Source organism: Phyllobates terribilis, unplaced genomic scaffold (genome assembly GCF_046119375.1).
Source record: "Phyllobates terribilis strain yellow unplaced genomic scaffold, ASM4611937v1 Scaffold_8__6_contigs__length_399053987, whole genome shotgun sequence".
NCBI lineage: Eukaryota > Metazoa > Chordata > Amphibia > Anura > Dendrobatidae > Phyllobates > Phyllobates terribilis.
This window is the reverse complement of record NW_027362768.1, coordinates 145,423,566-145,440,550: the sequence shown is the minus strand read 5'-3', so window position 1 is coordinate 145,440,550 and position 16,985 is coordinate 145,423,566. Positions and strand designations below refer to the sequence as shown.

At 42.8% G+C, this 16,985-nt stretch overlaps 1 protein-coding gene across 1 annotated transcript; it reads left to right on the top strand.

The window, feature by feature from the left end:
• CPT2 (carnitine palmitoyltransferase 2) lies at nucleotides 1-16,690 on the top strand. The gene is made up of 6 exons (XM_073643456.1): nucleotides 1-122; nucleotides 2,854-3,035; nucleotides 5,795-5,875; nucleotides 5,962-6,068; nucleotides 11,867-13,171; nucleotides 15,836-16,690. The coding sequence occupies exons 2-6, from the start codon at nucleotides 2,878-2,880 to the stop codon at nucleotides 16,165-16,167; spliced, it is 1,983 nt and encodes a 660-aa protein (XP_073499557.1). The 5' UTR covers nucleotides 1-122; nucleotides 2,854-2,877; the 3' UTR covers nucleotides 16,168-16,690.
• The last annotated feature ends 295 nt before the right edge of the window (nucleotides 16,691-16,985 follow it).

Sequence of the window (16,985 nt, the reverse complement as noted above, 5' to 3'; positions counted from 1 at the left end):
AGAAGGGGCGGGACAGAGGTGAGAGGAGGGGAGGAGGGAACTAGGGTAAAGGTAAACGGGACGGTTTAGAGGAGAGACGAGGAGACGGTGCCGGGTCGCGGAGTGAGAGAACATACACCCTGGTATGGCGGGACACTAAAACTTCAGGGGGGGGCAGGAACGGGACCTGGCAAGCCCCCTGCCGGAAGGATGAGGGTGTTGCACACCTGTCATTTCACTTTTGGGCTGAGAAACTCTGGAATCTTTGCTGCTGCCTCACATTGCTATAAACCGTGCAATAGAAGCAGCGACCTGTGCAGCGGAGAAGCGGTGCCCAGGAGCTGCTGATACCCCCAAATCATGTGACCCTCGTATACGTGTCTATGGCCATCTTACATGTGACCGCACAATCCTGTAAGCAAAATATAAGGATTGCCGTCTTGTGCAAAATTAGTGCCCCCTTTTGTCCATAGGCTGTGTCTGGTATTGCAGCTTGGTTCCATTCTCTTGTACAGGGCTGTAGATGGAAGCGTTGTGTTTCTGGGAAGGGAAAGTCCTTTATTTTTTCTCTTATCATGGATTTTTTGGTGACTTAGGTGATCAGATTTGTGTGGGTCTGACACCAGGATACCCTGCACTGATTGGCTGACTGAAAGGGTCTTCATAGGTTACATTTGGTAGCGGCTGTACCAGGTCTCGCAGCTCAGCCCTATTGAGGCCATGTTCCTATGTCTTGTAAACACTGCGCTTTTTTGTGCTGTATTTAAAGGAGTTGTCCACTACTTTTTAAGAGACCCCCCCCCCCCCAATGTATTAACCCTTTGATTATAAGACGTTTTGTAAATATCTTGCTTTGCAGTTACTGCGTGCGAGTGGCGCTATCGGTGGCCACTCACAGGCATCATGTGACCCCCGGTTGCAGCCGGCTCTGACATCCGCTGATGTCACAAGTTCTGGCTGCAGTCAGGGGTGACTCACTTCTGCGTTCCACAGTGAGTGATGGGTTGTGGGTGGGTTACCTCGCGTGTCACACCCAGCATCCACCATGCTCTCTCACTCTCCTCATTCACTGGGAAAGCGCGGTAGATGTTGGGTGTGACGCGCGGGGTAACCCCGTCCACAACCCAGCCGCCACCGCGGTGACCGTGGCTTTTATGTCACGCCTCACTTGACGTGACGTCAGCGGGGGTTCACGTGATGCCTGTGAGTGGCCAAAGATAGCGCCACTCACAGGCAAGGACACAGCAAGGTATTTACAAAACGTCTTATAATCACTGGGATAATACCTTGGGGGACTCTTAAAAAGTAGTGAACAACATCTTTAATGAGAACCCATCATTAGATTCATGCTGCTCGAACCAGAGCCGGGCTGTGCGATTGTCCTTTACTGAAACCCTAAAGCATTTTAGAGTGAACTTAATTTGAAAAACTGTCTGAGGACCATAAGGAGAGACCCGACACTAGTCAGATGCCGCGTACACGCACGTGGGAGAGACCCGACACTAGTCAGATGCCGCGTACACGCACGTGGGAGAGACCCGACACTAGTCAGATGCCGCGTACACGCACGTGGGAGAGACCCGACACTAGTCAGATGCCGCGTACACGCACGTGGGAGAGACCCGACACTAGTCAGATGCCGCGAACACGCACGTGGGAGAGACCCGACACTAGTCAGATGCCGCGTACACGCACGTGGGAGAGACCCGACACTAGTCAGATGCCGCGTACACGCACGTGGGAGAGACCCGACACTAGTCAGATGCCGCGTACACGCACGTGGGAGAGACCCGTCAATAAAATAGTGGGGGCTGGAGAAGCCGGCCAAGGGATGCGCCAGACCAGCCAGTTCTTTCGCTATAGTCTCCAGCCGTCAGTGTTTCAGCATAAGACCAAAATTCCAAATGGCATTATCATTTGATTGATCTGCATTTTTGGTGCAGATGGGAAGAAGCTATTGTCTTCTTGGATATTTATTTTTTCTAGTCTAGAAATCAATGAATTCTGAACTTAAAATCGCAACTCATTTTTGACTGTTTTTTTCCCATAGAAGCCTTTAAAGGGTACCTGTCATTTAAAAAAAAAAGGCAACACTATTATTCTGCAGATATGAGGTTAATAGCGTTCTGAACTTACCTGACGCCCGCACTGTGAGCTACTCTGCCGGGAGTAAATGAACTGTATTCTGCCCGGCAGCGTTCTACGTTCAGTCACTGCTCTGTGAATATAAAGCGGCAGCTGTAACTGCTCCCCAGCACTGACGGACAGCCGGGTCTAATGCTGTCAATCAGTGCTGGGGACGCGGTTACAGCCGCTGCTCTCTATACACAGAGCAGTGACTAAACGTTGAACGCTGCCGGGCAGAATACAGTTCATTTACTCCCATCAGCGGAGCTCAAAGTGCTGGCAACAGGCAGGTTCAGAACACTACTAACTTCAAATTAACCCCATATCTGAGGGTTAATAACGGTTTTTCATGTGACGGGTTCCCTTTAAAGGAAAAAAAAAAGGCACCAAAAACCGCACATTTCCACTCTGTCTTTATACCCACAGGATAGGCATTAATTTTTATGAAATCACATTGACTTTGCTTGAACTATTAAATGCAGAGAATTTTTTGCACAAAAAAATGCAGCTTTTACGATGCATGGGAACAAGGCTGTAGACTTCAATAGTGAGCCTGAAAAAATGTAAAAAACAACAGTGAGGAATTGCAGTATTTTTCCATTAAAAAAACCTCTGCTTCAAAGGATTTTGCAACAGAAAATATGCAAGAAGAATGCCACATTTTTGCATTTGGGAATATGGCCTCATTGAGCATGTCCCCCTCTTGTACCCATATCTCTAATTCTCCGGACTTCTGTTCTTTTCCAGGTTTCCCAGATTCAGTTTGCAGAAATGGCTCGTCTCCTGACTAAATCCTGCCTCTTGAAAGGAGGCTCATCCTGTGCCCCAGGTTCTGTCTTGCTCAGGACATATAGCTCTGGAAGCGGTGACACAGAATACTTGCACAAAAGCATTGTGCCGACCATGCACTTCCAGAAAAGTCTACCCAGGTGGGAATCTGCATTTCTCTTCTTTCCAGTAGATGCAAAGTGAAGAATGTCAGAGCATCAGCAAATTAACACTGCTATTTTATATGATGAAAATGTGTACGCTCTGTATACCTCACAGATTGTTTTCAAGACCTCGGCTCAGCTTTCATCAAAGAATACAATTCTCAGCTCCTATAACTGTACTGCACTAAAAAGCCTACACCTTTGTGTCTTATCGCATGATGGCGGCAGATTATTACTTATTTGTCTACTGGAAGTATTATCTAAGGATCCTATTAAAAGACTGCAAACAGATCCTGAAGACCAGGGGAAATTACTACATAAAATAGATTGCAAAGTTGCATGTTTTTGCTAGAGCATTGTAAGAACTGTTCATACACAGCAGTTGAGTCCACTAATAATAACTAGGCCAGTGGACGCAGCAGCCATTAGGAATCCATATACATGGAAAACCGAACATCTGTCTCAGCCGACTGCCCAGACTTATGTCCAGACCAGTTTCCTAGTAACCTTTATCTTCTGCATCGCTGTCTCATACTCTGCACTAGGTGTAACCGGATTTTCCTGAAGTATTGCTTTAACCACTTCCCACCACAGCCAGTTTCTGTATTTTTTATTTATTTTTTCATTCAAAGAATCACAACTTTTTTTTTTTATATTTCATTATTTTTCTGTTGACATGTGGCAGATTATACCCACGTGGTTAACCTACTAATAAACTTAGCTATCAAAGTGTCTCTGCGGTACGGTTAAGCTTAACAGCACCAGACAATCATGCACTATACTTCTGTCCCTTTATTGTGAGCTTTTGTCAGGAAAAGGGTAGGAATAACGGTGGTGCTCCGCTGTAAACAGAAATAGTGTCTGTGCGAAGGCGAAGAAAAGCGGCGCTCACCGTTTCCTAAAAGTAAAGTCCTTTATTCCATTTTAAGGGACATTCACGCGGTGTGCGGTAGAGAACGACCCGTAGAAGCATTGTGAAAACGCGAAATGGCCGTCGTCCTCTACTTTCCCGCACATTGCGCAAATCCACTCCTAGTACACTGTCCGCCTGTTGTAGCCAAAATCCTGCAGACCAGACCTTGAAAATCAGGCAGCCATTGGCATGCCAGGGTTGGCTGGGTTTTGGGCCACATCAACAACTGGACTGTGTATAAAAAAAAATAAAAAATAATAATAATTATTTATTTATTTTTTTTAATTTCACTAATGGTTGTCAATGCTGCCAAACATTAGAGAAAAAAAAATATTCACATCAGTTCAGGTAAGGATTCTTTGATGGGTGCGGTGCACAGATAGGATCCCGGAGCTGTTCTCAGGTTGTGCAATAATAGAAGAAAAGGAGGGTAATCCAGCTACTCAAGAGACATCAGGCATGTAGGGCAGGGCATGGGCTGGGGCACTGGGTGGTATACACTGTGGCACACCTGTGGGTGAGCAATGGTTGGCAGCATTAATAGAAGAAAATGAGGGGATCCATCCACTGCAAGAATCTCCTATTAAACCGCTTTTATGGATATGCTCTGAAATAGTGTTCCCCCAACTCCAGTCCTCAAGGCCCAACAACAGGCCATGTTTTCAGGATTTCCTTAGTATTGCTCAGGTGATAATTACATCACCTGCACCGACAATAATTCCACCACCTGTGTAATAGCAAGGAAATCCTGAAAACATGATCTTTTGGTGGGCCTTGGGGACTTGAGTTGGGGGAACACTGCTCTAGAAGGTTAAAAAAATGGAAACACTTGGGTAAAAATATGGAACGCTTTACGAATTTGCGTGTCATCCTTGCGCAAAGACCACACAAATTTGTGAAACGTTCCATATTTTTGCCCAAGTGTTTCCATTTTTTAACCTTATATTTTTTAGAGCATATCAATAAAAGATGTTTATAAAGAAGATTCTTGCAGTAGCTGGATCCCCACCTTCTATTAATGCTGCCCAACCCCTGTTCTCCCACAGGTATGCTACCCAGCATGCCAGGCAAAAATATAACCTACACGCCTGATGTCACATGTGTGATCCCTGCAGTAAACAGTTGCACTGTTTAATTACAAGGGGTGTTTAGGATTAGGTTGCGGGGGGGGGGGGGGTTGTGGGGTTTTTTTTTTGTTTTTTTTCTGGTTGTTTCCTGGTATTTCTTATTGGAGCTCTGCTTCATTCTCCTTAACCCGTATTGTATGATCTCTTCTTAAAGGGAATCTGTCAGCACAGAATGACTGTTCAAACCAAACACAGTCACTCAGTGCACTCGTGGCACAGATTTAAGTACACCTTCCCATCTACATGTTTTGTTTTTTTTTTCTGTCTTCAATCCCTTTTCTTTTTGATTGACAGCTCTGGCTTTAGAGGCAGAGATGGACAGAAAACAAGCAAGTGGAAAGGTGCTCTGAACTGGTTGGCCACACCAAGGGTGCACCGAGCGCCTGTACTTGGTTTGAAAAGTCATTCTGTGCTGCAGACCACCTTTTTAATGTACTTTTACAATAAGAAATATGAGTGGTAGTAACATGCCAAACTATTCTTGTATTACTTGTAGAGCATGATTCTGCACATACACAGGCTTTATTGTAATATATGCACGATAGCCGTATGTAGATTGCTAATCTGCTTTACTAGGAGCAGGTGGCAAGTCCATAGTCTGCACTGGGGCCAGGTCTTGTATCTCTGTGTCATTTCATTAGCTTTGGCTTTCTAAAAATTGTTATGCATTTTAGTATAATTACTTATGTACAAATTCCTTCCCCTATGTTTTCCAGATTGCCAGTTCCTAAACTTGAAGACACGATAAAAAGATACCTAAACGCTCAGCGACCTCTCCTAGATGATGAGCAGTTCAGGTAGGGGGCGTAATGTCCGAATAGCACGGGTGCCCGTTTATTAGAGTTATCGCATTTACCAACATAACGATCATTATATCTTTCAGCAAGACGGAGCAGCTGGCACGTAATTTCCAGAACGGAGTGGGGAAACAGCTGCACGAGCAGCTCGTCCAGCAAGACAAGCAGAACAAACACACCAGCTACATCTCCGGTAAAAGTCCAAATGAAATAGGAAGCAACAAAACACCGAGATTTAGAGATAAAAGCTACAAAGGCATTGTCATGTCCAATACACAATCCCTGTCTCTTCATTTTCATTTGTACCAACAGGTAGAAAATAAAAATGGTGACCGTGCAGGCCTCAGTAATATAATCAATCTAACCCATTAACGACTGCACATTTTGACAATGCTACATTAAAAGAGAAAACTTCTGAGTCTCTGCTGCTGCTCCCAGTCTTTGTTATTGTCTGCAGTGCTGACATCACCTAGACAGAGCTGCAGCCAATCGGTGAGATCAGCGGCTCTGATCAGACCCCGCCGTTGACTCAGGCAGTGACGCCTAGCTCCGTTATTGGCTGCAGCGCTCTTTGATGTAACGTCAGCGCTGCAAACAATAACACACCGGCAGCAGCAGCCGCTCTCAGGGAGGGAGAGTGAAAAACATTTTGTTTGTTTTAAAGCAAACTTTAGCTGGGGAACATGGGTTTTCTGAAACCGGAAAACACCTTTAAAGCTACAAGTGCTTCTCACTAAATTAGAATATCATCAAACAGTTAATTTATTTCAGTTCTTCAATTCAAAAAGTGAAACTCCTATATTATATAGAGTCACTAAAAACAGATTGATCTATTTCAAGTGTTTATTTCTGTTAATGTTGATGATTATGGCTTACAGCCAATGAAAACACAAGTCATTATCTCAGTAAATTAAAATAATTAACAAAACACACCTGCAAAGGCTTCCGATGCGTTTAAAAAGGTCCCTTAGTCTGTTTCAGTAGGCTCCACAATCATGGGGAAGACTTCTGACTTGACAGATGTCCAGAAGGAAGTCATTGACACACTCCACAAGGAGGGTAAGCCACAAAAGGTCATCGCTAAAGAAGCTGGCTGTTCAGAGTGCTGTATCCAAGCATATTAATGGAAAGTTGAGTGGATGGAAAAAGTGTGGTAGAAAAAGGTGCACAGGCAACCGATAACCGCAGCCTTGAAAGGATTGTTAAGAAAAGGCCATTCAAAAATTTGGGGGAGATTCACAAGGAGTGGACTGCTGCTGGAGTCATTGGTTCAAGAGCCACCACACACAGACGTATCCAGGACATGGGCTACAAGTGTCGCATTTCTTGTGTCAAGCCACTCATGACCAATAGACAGCGCCAGAAGCGTCTTACCTGAGCCAAAGAGACAAAGACCTGGACTGTTGCTCAGTGGTCCAAGGTGTTTTCAAATGAAAGTAAATTTTGGATTTCATTTGGAAATCAAGGTCCCAGAGTCTGGAGGAAGAGTGGAGAGGCCACAATCCAAGCTGCTGGGGGTCTAGTGTGAAGTTTCCACAATCAGTGATGGTTTGGGGAGCCATGTCATCTGCTGGTGTAGGTCCACTGTGTTTTATCAAGACCAAAGTCAGCGCAGCCGTCTACCAGGACATTTTAGAGCACTTCATGCTTCCCTCTGCCGACAAGCTTTTTGGAGATGGAAATGTCATTCTCCAGCAGGACTTGGCACCTGTCCACACTGCCAAAAGTACCAATACCTGGTTTACACACAACAGTATCACTGTGCTTGATTGGCCAGCAAACTCGCCTGACATTAACCCCATGCAGAATCTATGGGGTATTGTCAAGAGGAAGATGAGAGACCCCAGACCCAACAATGCAAACGAGCTGAAGGCTGCTATCAAAGCAACCTGGGCTTCCATAACACCTCAGCAGTGCCACAGGCTGATCACCTCCATGCCACGCCGCATTGATGCAGTAATTGATGCAAAAGGAGCCCCGACCAAGTATTGAAGGCATTTACTGAACAGACATTTCAGTAGGCCAACATTTTGGATTTTAAAAACATTTTTCAAGCTGTTATAAAGTATTCTAATTTTCATTGGCTGTCAGCCATAATCATCAACATTAACAGAAATAAACACGTGAAATAGATCACTCTGTCTGTAATGACTCTAATATAAGAGTTTCACTTTTTGTATTGAAGAACTGAAGTAAATTAACTTTTTGATATTCTAATTTAGTGAGAAGCACTTGTATGTTCACATAAGGTTTGTTTTAAGGCGGATTTCACCCAGAATCTGTCTGAAAAAGTGTCACAAAAATGCCCCATCAAAAGAACATAATGTGCATCAATGTCAAAACTACCTGGGAAAACTCAGCAGCTGTGCCAGCGTTTAATGTGTTTCCCCTGCAATCTAGCAGGACCACCAAACATCATTTTTTATATAATATATAGCAGAAAATAAAGTTCTCATTGTTTTAAAATGCAGAGAAGCGAAACAGAAATGACTAGGCATTAAAGGGCTAAAAGTCCCTTAATATAGTGATTTAGATTAATAATTACATGACTAAGTATTGCCTCATAATAGTTTTTACTTACAGAAAGGGGCCCTAAAAATTACCGTAATTTTCGGACTATAAGACACTTTTTCCCCAAAAAATTTTGGAGGAAAGTGGGGGGTGCGTCTTATAGTCCGATATACATATATGCTGTGGGATGTGGGGGAAGCGACAGCGGCGGAGCACAAGAAGCAGCAGCCGCCTGCTGCAGCCTACACTGTGCACACTACTAAAGAAAAGTAATATTCACTGCTCCCCACGCCCATGGACGTGGGAGCAGTGAATATTCATTTTCCTTAATAGCCGGCACACACTGCCTGCAGCGCGGCTGCTTGTATGTATGGCCCCCCTCATCCTGGTATGCTTGGCACCTTCTGATCCCCGTCGCGCTGCACAGAAAAAAAATAAACAATTATACTCACCTCCTCTCTGCTCCAGCGCTGTCCCGCTCTGTGCCGGAATAGTCACTGCTCCCCACACTGGGACTGCGTGCGTGAGGAGCAGTGAGCATTCATTCTCCCTAATAGCGCGCACACTGTAGCCGCAGCGCGGCTCCTGCTGAGCTCTGCTGTCAGTGTGCCCGCTATTAAAGGCCATGAATATTCACCACTCCCATGGGAGCAGGGCCCTCTTTCCTCCTGGTATCTGTTGATTTATGTGATTGTTATCCTGTAATGTCTTTTATTGTTTGTGCAAGACCCCTCTAAAATGTAAAGTGCTGCGGAATATGTTAGCGCTATAGAAATAAAAATTATTATTATTATTATTATATCCTCCCTAGTCAAAAGATAACCTCCTCTGTGAAATATATCAGCAGATAAGAGTCCGTGAAGAGTAATCAATGTGCCTGAGGCAAAAAGACAGCTGAAGTATTATACAGCCAACACCTAACACATATATAAAAAACACAAAACAGTCAAAGATAAACCCCTAACTGGGGCGTGCGAGTAAGTTGTCTTAATACATTTATATGATTAAAATGTCATTATACTCTGATATATCAATATAACATTTTAATATTCTACTCGAGGTATATCTATATCTTATACACATCTCGAGTATAATGGGGGGAGTCGTGTGATAGCGTGTGCCAGCAGTGGATCTGTTGCCTGATATGTAATTGTGACTTGACTATCTATATACACAGAAACCTTTACACTCTGGTTATATTTTTTTTATCCTGCTATATTGTTTGCTTTTTGTTTTGTGCTAAAGTGTTTCTAATGTTGAACTTGTGCCCTCGGTATAGGGTTACAGAGCCACAATTATATTTATCACATGAGTGGAGTTAAATTCTCTCCCGGGCCGTTTGATTTTGAGTGCAATATTATTCGACAATGTTTTCTGAAGCCGGGTACTATATAGTATCATGCACAATGTCACTGTAGCACTGCACTTTGTTTAGAGTTGTGTCTAACACTGTGTTTCATAGATTTTTACTATTAATAATTAAAAGTAAATTTTTAGGGCTCCTTTTGTAAAGGACATATTAATATTCATGCTATCCAAGTGTAAAGGACATATTAATACTCATGCTAGAGCAACTCCATTTTGTCTGCTTGCTTTAAAATCATGTTATTATACTCCTTGCATAACATGCATTCTTTCCTTCTTTTCTCATGCTTCCGAAGCATCTTTCCCATACTAACATTTTCTCACAAGAACATTCTGTGAGACACCCTGCTCCCGTTATCTGACTAGTCTGAGCCGGGATGGGTAACCTTGTAAATTTCCATCATGCACCGAACTAACGATAATATGACCATATGTGTATTTTCGTAATAATTGTACTAACATTGGTTTAAGCCGGTAGTATGGCTGTAGGTGATTGGCTATTGATATACTCAAAACAATATAAAAGGCTAAGTAGAAATAAACAGGGTTAGAGATTCTCTGAATCCTCCCATACAGAGCACTGCCTCAGTCTGGTTTTCTGTTGGATTGCGCAATCAACATAATAATTTGACACTCACTTGGTCAACCGTGAAGGGACATTGGTGCCCTCCCTCAACACTTTCTGTAAGTAATTTTGATATCCCTGAAATGGACATTATTTGATGTGATCATAATAGTTTTTCTCTTTTATAACTGGATTCTGGTTATGAGCAGTTTTGTCATCTGCTGTATCTATGCTGTATGCTGTATCTGAATAGTGACATATAATTTCTTCTGTTACATAACTCTAACTTTCCTGTATAAACATACACCGCAAAGCCACCACTCGAGTGACAATACTGCGTCCTCCCATATTAAAGGGGTTCTCCAGTTAGAATAAAACTTTGGATTATTATAGTTGATTTGAGAACGATGCCCCGATCTTAAGATATTGGTACTGATCTCCACTTCTGGCTTTATAGAGGGCTTCCTGTGTCAGCCCCTGACCATCGCTGTATATAGCAGATAACCGGCTTATTGCAATAAACTCCTCCATATATGCATCAGCCTGATTGAAGAAGAGGACCGGGGCAGGTGTTTAAATGATTAGACACAATATGTACTTTGGCATCGAAATCTTGTGATTGAGGCTCTTTTCTTAATCATATTAGTAAGTTTCATTCCCCCACACACACACACTTTTTTTTTTCCTCGCTGGACAACCCGTATAACCAGCATGTAATAAGCGCTCTTTAGTGGTGACTGACAGCCCAAATTTTATCAGTTACCTGAATATGGTTGCAGGGGATTTGGTAATAAGAAAAATTGAGCTAAAAGATCTATTAATACTAGAGATGAGCAGATCGCTTTGCACAACCACGCTCCACATCAGTGCCCTCTAACTGTGGTCAGGAGCTGCGCAAATCTTCAGATCTTCAAGATCATCTTATTTGCGTTGTCAAATGTTTTGCCATACAGATAACGTCATACCAGGCCGGCAAATCCAATGCTGCACCGAGGAACCTGGAAAGTCAGGAAACTTGCGCAGCTCCTGTCCAAGACCAGAGAGGACTGACGTGGACTGGGGTTCTGCAAATCGATCTGCTCATCTCTAACTCCTTAATCAGGACAGCCTTTTAGATCTGTAATTGACCTTGTGATTGACTCACTTTTAAAGAGGTTTTCCAATTTAAAAAAGTGATCCCCAAACAGTAGCTCTTATGTAAAATGGCAAAATCAAATAGGCCTCGTTCTCTCTAGGTCCTGCACCGGCTCTCCTCAATTGCTCCTGTCTCTGTGGTTTGGCTGCAGTGATGATGTCACATCACCATTTCAGCCAATCGCTGTGCTCGGCAGCTTTGCTGATGTAGGTGGCAGGAGCTGCTGACATCTTTGATTGGCTGACAGATATGATGTCACCACTGCATGCTAAACACAGACAGGAGCAGTTGCGGAGAGCGAGCACTGAACCAGGGAGGGCGAGTATGATCTGATTTTGTCGTTTTACTTGTCTCTAAGCGTTTCCATTTTCCTTTTTTAAGACTGTTCACCTTTCTGATTTTCTTCATCTTTCAGGTCCATGGTTTGACATGTATCTCTGTGCACGTGAGCCCATTGTTCTTAACTCCAACCCATTCATGTCCTTCACCCCGGATCCAAGACCAGAGTATAACAACCAGCTCTTGAGAGCTACTAACATGACTGTCTCCGCTATGCGTTTTCTAAAAACAATACGAGCTGGTTATTTAGAGCCGGAAATTTTCCACTTGAATCCTGCAAAAAGTGACACTCAGAAATTCAGGAAGCTTATCCGTCTTGTGCCTTCCGCCCTTTCTTGGTACGGGGCGTACATGGTAAATGCGTACCCCTTAGATATGTCTCAATACTTCCGTCTCTTTAACTCCACCCGTATACCAAAGCTAAACAAGGATGAACTGTCGACGGACGAGAAGGGAAGACATCTCCTGGTCCTCCGGAGAGGGAACTTGTATGTATTTGATGTATTAGATACAGATGGAAACGTGGTGAAGGCATCAGAAATCCATGCCCATCTGAAGCACATCCTGTCTGATTCAAGCCCCGCACCTGAATTCCCCCTGGGGTATCTGACCAGTGATGATAGAAATACATGGGCACTTGTCAGGCAGAAGCTCCATGATAATGGTAACCAAGAAGCTCTCGGGAAAGTAGATTCTGCCGTGTTTTGTCTGTGTCTAGATGATTTTCCAACCAGAGATCACATTCACTTGTCGCACAATATGCTCCATGGATCCGGTATGAATCGCTGGTTTGATAAATCATTCAGCGTCATCATGACGGCGGACGGCACAGCGGCCATTAACTTTGAGCACTCGTGGGGAGATGGAGTTGCTGTTCTACGATTCCAAAATGAGATTTTTAAGGACACTACGGAGAGGCCCAGTGTATCACCCCAGAGCACCCCCGCGGCTGTGGACTCCAGTAAAGCCGTCCAAAAACTCGTCTTCAACCTAGACGATTCGCTGAAATCGGCGGTATCTGATGCCAAGAAGAGGTTTGATGCGTTAGTGGGTTCACTGACTATTGAAGCTATGGAGTTTAAGAGAGGAGGGAAGGAGTTCCTGAAAACTCAGAAGCTCAGTCCTGACGCCGTATCTCAGCTTTCCTTCCAAATGGGCTTCTTCAGGCAGTACGGGCTGACGACCGCAACCTACGAGTCGTGTAGTACGGCAGCCTTCAAACATGGCCGAACAGAGACCATCCGTCCCGCTTCTGTTTATACCAAAAAGGCTTCTGAAGCTTTTGTGAAGAGTCCTTCTAAATATTCCTCAGCAGAGCTGAAGGAAATGCTGCACAGCTGCTCCAAATATCACGGACAGCTCACAAAAGAGGCAGCAATGGGTGAGTAATATTCTGACATCCGTCCTCTAAAGGTTTGTACATATCGTTTTTTTTTAAAGGGGTCGTCCACTAGTTTAAAGCACATTCTAGATGGGCCGAAGGTGGGTGGAAAACTAAAAAATAAATCAGTACTTGCCTCTCAGTCCAGAGACTGCTGTGACTGAATGAGAAGACTGCAGACGATCAGAGGCTGATAATTGGCTACAGCAGGCCGGGGATGCCACCGGAGGGTAGAAGAAGCCAGGAGCCGAGTACAGTGCATTGTATTGGGCTCCATTTTTAAAAAAATATATATACACACATTTGGTATTGCTGTGTTCGTAAATGTCCGATCTATCAAAATCTAAACCCCCGTACGGTAAAAGGAAAAAAAAGTTTTAATTTCGCCACTTTTAAAATTTATTTTTTTTCTTTTTCCCTCCACCGTAGTTTTACTGCACTTGGATTTATTTTTCTCACAGTTAATTATACAGTGGTATCTAATAGTTTGGTCAAAATTACTGCTGTTAACAGTTGAGCAAAATGAAGATGAAATGATCTCTTAAAGGCCTAAAGTTAAAGATGACACATTTCCTTTGTATTTTAAACAAAACAATTTTTTTTTTCATCCTTTTTTTACATTTTAAAAAATACAAAAGGGAAAATGGGCAGATGCAAAAGTTTGGGCACCCTACATGGTTAGTACCTAGAAAAAACGCAAAATTTGAGCTTGGTTTAAAATGGTATACATGCAGCACATAGATACATGTTTCACAATGGCCATGAATCAGAAAAACCTACAAGAAGCAAAATCAAAATAAATAAAATGGGGTTCTTAGTAACACTGTTTTTGATCAAAAATTTAAATGCACTTGCTTTTTATTTATTCACAGCAGGATTTATTTTGATTTTGCTTCTTGTAGGTTTTTCTGATTTATGGCCATTGTGAAATATGCATTTATGTGCTGCATGTATACCATTTTAAACCAAGCTCAAATTTTGTGTTTTTTCCTTGTATATTTTGCATTCTGTGCAAACCAGGGTGTGGCCTCCCTTCCTAGAGCTGGACAACACATTTAAAAGCTTCCCTTGGCTGGTGTTCCCAGTTTGGGACCGGAGCCTGTTTGCCCTTATTCACACAGAGGTCAACTTTGACACATAGTAAGGCTTTTAATATTAGACAGAGTAGGTTCTATCCCGAACGCGTTCACCTTGTCGCTGGTGGGATAGCTTTCATACTATTTTTGATCAAAAACTGTTACTAAGAACCCTATTTTATTTAAATGCACTTGCTTTTTATTTATTTACAGCAGGGTTTATTTTCATTTTGCTTCTTGTAGGTTTTTATGGTTAGTACCTAGTAGCGCCTCCTTTTTGCAAGTATCACAGCTTGTAAATGTTTTTTGTAGCCAGAGAAGAGTCTTTCAATTCTTGTTTGAGGGATTTTCATCCATTCTTCCTTGGAAAATTCTCCCAGTTCTGTGAGATTCCTGGGTCGTCTTGCATGCACTGCTATTTTGAGGTCTAGCTACAGATTTTCAATGGTGTTCAGATTAGGGGACTGTGAGGGCCATTGTAGAACCTTCAACTTGCGCCTTTTGAGGTCGTCTATTGTGGATTTTGGCGTGTGTATAGGATCATTATCCATTTGTATAAGCCATCCTCTTTTAAGCTTCAGCTTTTTTACAGATGGTGTTATGTTTACATCAAGAATGTGTTGAAATTTCATTGAATCCATTCTTCCCCCTTGCTTAATGGTTGGCGAGATGTTCTTTTCCTGAAATTCTGTGCCCCTTTCTCTCCACACATACCTTTCATAATTGTGGCCAAAGAGTTCTATTTTAACCTCATCTGTCCACAGGACCTGTTTCCAAAATGCATCAGGCTTGTTTAGATATTCTTTTGCATACTTCTGAAGCTGAATTTTATGGGGAGGACGCAAAAGAGGTTTTCTTCTGATGACTCTTCCATGAAGGCCATATTTGTGCAGGTGTTTCTGAACAGTACAACAATGTACCACAACTCCAGAGTCTGCTAAATCTTTCTGAAGGTCTTTTGCTGTCAAGCTGGGCTTCTGATTTGCCTCTCTAGCAATCCTACGAGCAGCTCTCACTGAAATTTTGCTTAGTCTTCCAGACCTTATCTTGACCTCAATTGTTCCTGTTAACTGCCACTTCTTAATTACATGGCTGGCTCTTTATCAAGCTCTTTATCGATGATGGTGAACAAGCCATAACCCTAATTAAGGTCTGAAACCTTGGTCAAAGTTATTAGAGAACACAAATCTCCAAAGGTGCCCAAACTTTTGAATTGGTCCATTTTTTTTTTCCTTTTTTGTGTTTTTTAAAATGTAAAAATGTAACACTTTTTTTTCTATTGCCTAAAATACCAAGGAAATGTGACATCTTTTAACTTTAGTCCTTTTAGAGATCCTTTCAACTTGCTTAACTGTTCACAATGACAGTAATTTTGACCTGGGGTGCCCAAACTTTTACATGCCATTGTATGGTAAAATGAATGGTGTCTTTCAAAACTACATCTATAAGGCTATTTCTTTTGGAAGAAGGGAAAATCGCCATTTCATGAAGGAGCTAATAAAACTGTCCAATCTAAAGTTTTGGCCAGATGTCTGTGATTGTTATTGCTGCATTTATTTTTTGACTTTTTTCTTTCCCCTTTTTGCAGGTCAGGGTTTTGACAGACACCTCTTTGCCTTAAGATACCTGGCAGCCGGCCAGGGCATGAATGTTCCAGACCTATTCCAGGATCCGGCCTATGCACGGATTAATCACAACGTCTTGTCTACCAGCACCCTGACCAGCCCCGCGGTGCAGCTCGGAGGCTTTGCCCCAGTGGTCCCTGATGGTTTTGGTGTGGGCTACGGCGTCCATGATGACTGGATTGGTTGCAACGTATCTGCCTATCCAACGCGTGACGTGAAGCAGTTTGTGCAGTGTGTGCACCAATCCTTGGAGGATATTTTCAAAGTACTGGAAGACAAACGTGTGAATAAATAATGACGCCCCGACTGCCGGAGACTTTATGATTTAATTGCCTCTTTTCATTTTCTTACCTCTGTACTCGGAGCTGAGATTGTACAATGTAGATGAATTGGCCACAGACGTAACAATTTTTATATATGTGGAAATGTGTATATGATGCAGTGTTCTGGATTATTACGGGAGCTGAAAGTCCCATCAAAAATAGTAACTCTCAAGGTGGATATAATCCACAGAATATTTTTAATTAACGGTTTATTTTCTGGCATTAAGGCTGTGTTCACATTGCATTTTCTAAATTGCAGCAAAAAATGTTGAGCAAAAAAAAAAAGTGTGAACGAAACCCAGTAATGAGCAAGCAATTTATTAGCAAACAGCAGTGGTTGGTTTGCTTAGAACAGAAACTGAATGGAAACTTCCAAATGTTTTGAGAAGTGTTTTTTTTTTTTTTTTTTAGGGTGATTTGGAGACTTCCCTGTTCTAAAACCTCCTTAAAAAAAAAACCCTCTGTGACCATACCCTAAAAAAAAAAAAGATTAAAGGGAACCTTTTGGGATGTTTTTGCCAGTGCCATGGCTGGAGAGGTCCTAGATAGGGATGAGTGGACCAGTGTAAGTTCGGGTTAGTCAAGTTCGACCTAACTTTAGTCCAAAGTTCGGTTTGGGTACCAGATCTTGAACTTGAACCCTATAGAAATCAATGGGGACCTGAACGTTGGAGCTGGAAAATGTCTCCCGGAACTCCGAATACTGAAACGGACTTTCGGGAGAAGTTTGTGTTTGGAGTTCAGCACCGGCCACTACGAACCCCGAACTTTACAGTGTGGGTTCTCTCAT

Bases quoted from the DNA above. Each gene is read 5' to 3' on its own strand.
- CPT2 (XM_073643456.1), top strand. From the start codon at position 2,878: ATGGCTCGTCTCCTGACTAAATCCTGCCTCTTGAAAGGAGGCTCATCC. The intron at 3,036-5,794 runs GTGGGAATCTGC...TATGTTTTCCAG, and splicing joins TTCCAGAAAAGTCTACCCAG to ATTGCCAGTTCCTAAACTTG. The intron at 5,876-5,961 runs GTAGGGGGCGTA...TATATCTTTCAG, and splicing joins CTAGATGATGAGCAGTTCAG to CAAGACGGAGCAGCTGGCAC.